This window comes from Myotis brandtii, unplaced genomic scaffold, assembly GCF_000412655.1.
Source record: "Myotis brandtii unplaced genomic scaffold, ASM41265v1 scaffold334, whole genome shotgun sequence".
In the NCBI taxonomy this organism is placed as follows: Eukaryota; Metazoa; Chordata; class Mammalia; order Chiroptera; family Vespertilionidae; genus Myotis; species Myotis brandtii.
Genome location: NW_005362885.1, coordinates 442,443 through 444,940, shown reverse-complemented (window position 1 = coordinate 444,940; position 2,498 = coordinate 442,443). Strand labels below are relative to the sequence as shown.

The following is a 2,498-nucleotide window of genomic DNA, read 5'->3' as shown; positions in this document are numbered from 1 at the left end:
GGCTTTGCTCACGACCCCGTCCCTGTCGTTAACTGCAATGCACTTCGAAGCTGCTGTGCGGCTCTGTGCTCGCCCCCCCCGCCCCCCGCCCCAGGCTTACACACAGAGAAGCAGCCCTCGGTGGCTCCCTCAGCGATGGACTCGCTGGTTGGTTCTGGTCTGTGCCCTGACCAGGGATTGAACCCCCCCCCCCCCCGGCGTTTCGGGAAGAAGCTCTAACCAGCTGAGCTGCGTGGCAGGCTCTGGGCACAGTTTAGTGGACAGTTAACATGTTAATCACAAGGTCAAACGGGTGCTAAGGAGGCAATTGCTGGCTCATTTGGTTAAATGTTTACTGACATTAGAGAAAGTACGACAGGGAAACTGCTCCTCGGGTATCAGCTCGGGAACCTGGACGGCACAGCAAGTGACCGGCCCCCGGCCTGATGCTCACGGCTCCACCTCCCTGCGGCTCGTGTTCGACGCAGGCAGCTGAGCGGCACGGAGACGGCAGAGCGCTGGGTGGACACGCTCTCCTCCAGGAAGGGGCCGGGCCGCTGTCCCCCGCTGGCCCAGGTCCCCGTGACTCACGTGCGGCTTCGTTCCTCCCGCGGGAACAGGGTGCTCCCCGGCGCCACTCACCCATGAACGCCTTTCTTCACGCGCCACGAGCTCACACGCAGCACGTCTCCCGCAGGATTCTGGGTCGTCTGCCTCTCACTCAGGTCCTTCGTCAGGCCCACATGTGCACTCACACACTCTCACACACACGCACACCTCCACACACATGAGCACACGTGTCCACACGTGTATACACATGCCCAGCCACACGAACTCACACACGTCCACATATGCACACAAACTCACACATGCCCACCACACATGTACACACATGTACCACGTACACTCAGGCACATGTCCGCACATGCACAGTCATGTGAAGTCACATGTGTCTACACTCACATGCATATAGGCACACACCACACACACATGTCCACACATGCACACCCACACTTACCCTCAAAGGCCCCAGGCATCTGTGCCAGGTCTGAGGAGCCCACAGCCAGCCCAGTGCCGGCCCCCTCGTCCCCCCTCACCGCCCCGCCCCCCCCACTCACCGGTTGATCTCCGACTTGCAGACGAGCTCAAAGTTGTACTCCTTGGCCTTCGTGGGCTGGAAGATGAGGTCCAGCTCCACGGTCTCCAGGGGCAGGATCGTCCCGAAGCCGTCGTTGGGCTGGATGTCCACAAACTGCACAGGAACCACGGGCACCAGGGAGAACACACAGCGTCTGCGGGCGCGTCACGGGGACTGCGGCACACGGGCTGGCGCGGCAGAGTGACGTGCACGCAGGTGTCCATGTTAGTGCGCGAGCACGGCTGCGTGCGTGTGTGTCTGTGCACATGTGAGTGTGTGTGTGTGTCTGCATGTCTGTGAGCGCATATGAGTGCACCTGTGTCTGTGTGCACGCGAGTGCATGTGTCTGAGTGTATGTAAGTGTCTGCATGTGTGTCTGCATGTCTGTGAGTATATGCATGTCTGCGTGCATGTGAGCACATGCTGTGTGTGTATGTGAGTGTGTGCATGTGAGCACATGCTGTGAGTGTGCGTGTGAGTGTCTGCGTGCATGTGAGCACATGTGTGTAGTGTGATGGACGGTGAGGTCTACAGAGGGGCAGCTCCAGGAGAGGACGGGCAGCCAGGGAGAGGCCTCGTCTGGCAGGAAGGGAGGGCAGAGGGTCTGGAGTCTGTGTGTGCAGCGGCCAGAGAAGGAGAGCGAGGAGGGATGGAGAAAGGCAGGGTGAGGCAGCGACGGGCAGGAGGGACGGAGAGAGGGACAGCAGAGAGAGCCGGGCAGAGCAGTGGGGAGGGAGGCGTGGAGGGCAGGGAGGGGGAGGCGGCTTGGACTCTGGGTCAGCAGTCACCTGACCTGTGCCCAGAGCTTCCTGACTCAGTCCCTGCCCCCACGCCCGCCCTGCCCACGTGACGTGACGCACCTTGGGGACCCCGACGAACCCAAACTCCTGGGGCAGGAGGGAGAGGTTGCAGACGCTGACCGGGGTCCTGACAGCCTCGTAGATGGTGCAGTAGCCGAAGTCCACCTCCAGGGGGCTGAGCTCCAGGTCCGAGGTGGTGACGGTGGCGTGGACGGTGAACTCTATGGGCTTGACCTGAGGGGCAAAGGGCCAGCGCGTGCCAGTCACGGACCACCAGGAGCCTCGCTGCGGCCGCGGGGCCCTCACGGACACGGCTCGCCCTCCAGAGAACCCCCTCTTCTGCCACCCAACCTGCAAGGACGCGGATGCCGCTGTAACAGAGGTGCCAACGGGAGACGCGGGAGTGAGTGCACACGTGTGCACACATGTGTGTGTGTCCCGAGGAGGCGCATGCCCGCGCACTGAGGTCTGGGTGTGAGGTCAGTGGCGGGTGTGAGTGTGAGCAGGTGTGTGAGTGTGTGGCACATGGGGTCTGGGTGCTGGGACCGCCCGCAGCCTGGGGAGCTCCCAGCCCCGCTGAC

The 2,498-nt window shown here is 62.4% G+C and overlaps 1 protein-coding gene across 1 annotated transcript in view; it reads right to left on the bottom strand.

Moving 5' to 3' along the window:
- CFAP74 (cilia and flagella associated protein 74) overlaps nucleotides 1–2,498 on the bottom strand; it is a 38,931-nt gene that overhangs the window by 7,294 nt on the left and 29,139 nt on the right. Inside the window, 2 exon segments of the mRNA XM_014543767.1 lie at nucleotides 1,098–1,231; nucleotides 1,978–2,151. Of these exon segments, the coding sequence (XP_014399253.1) occupies nucleotides 1,098–1,231; nucleotides 1,978–2,151 (308 nt within the window).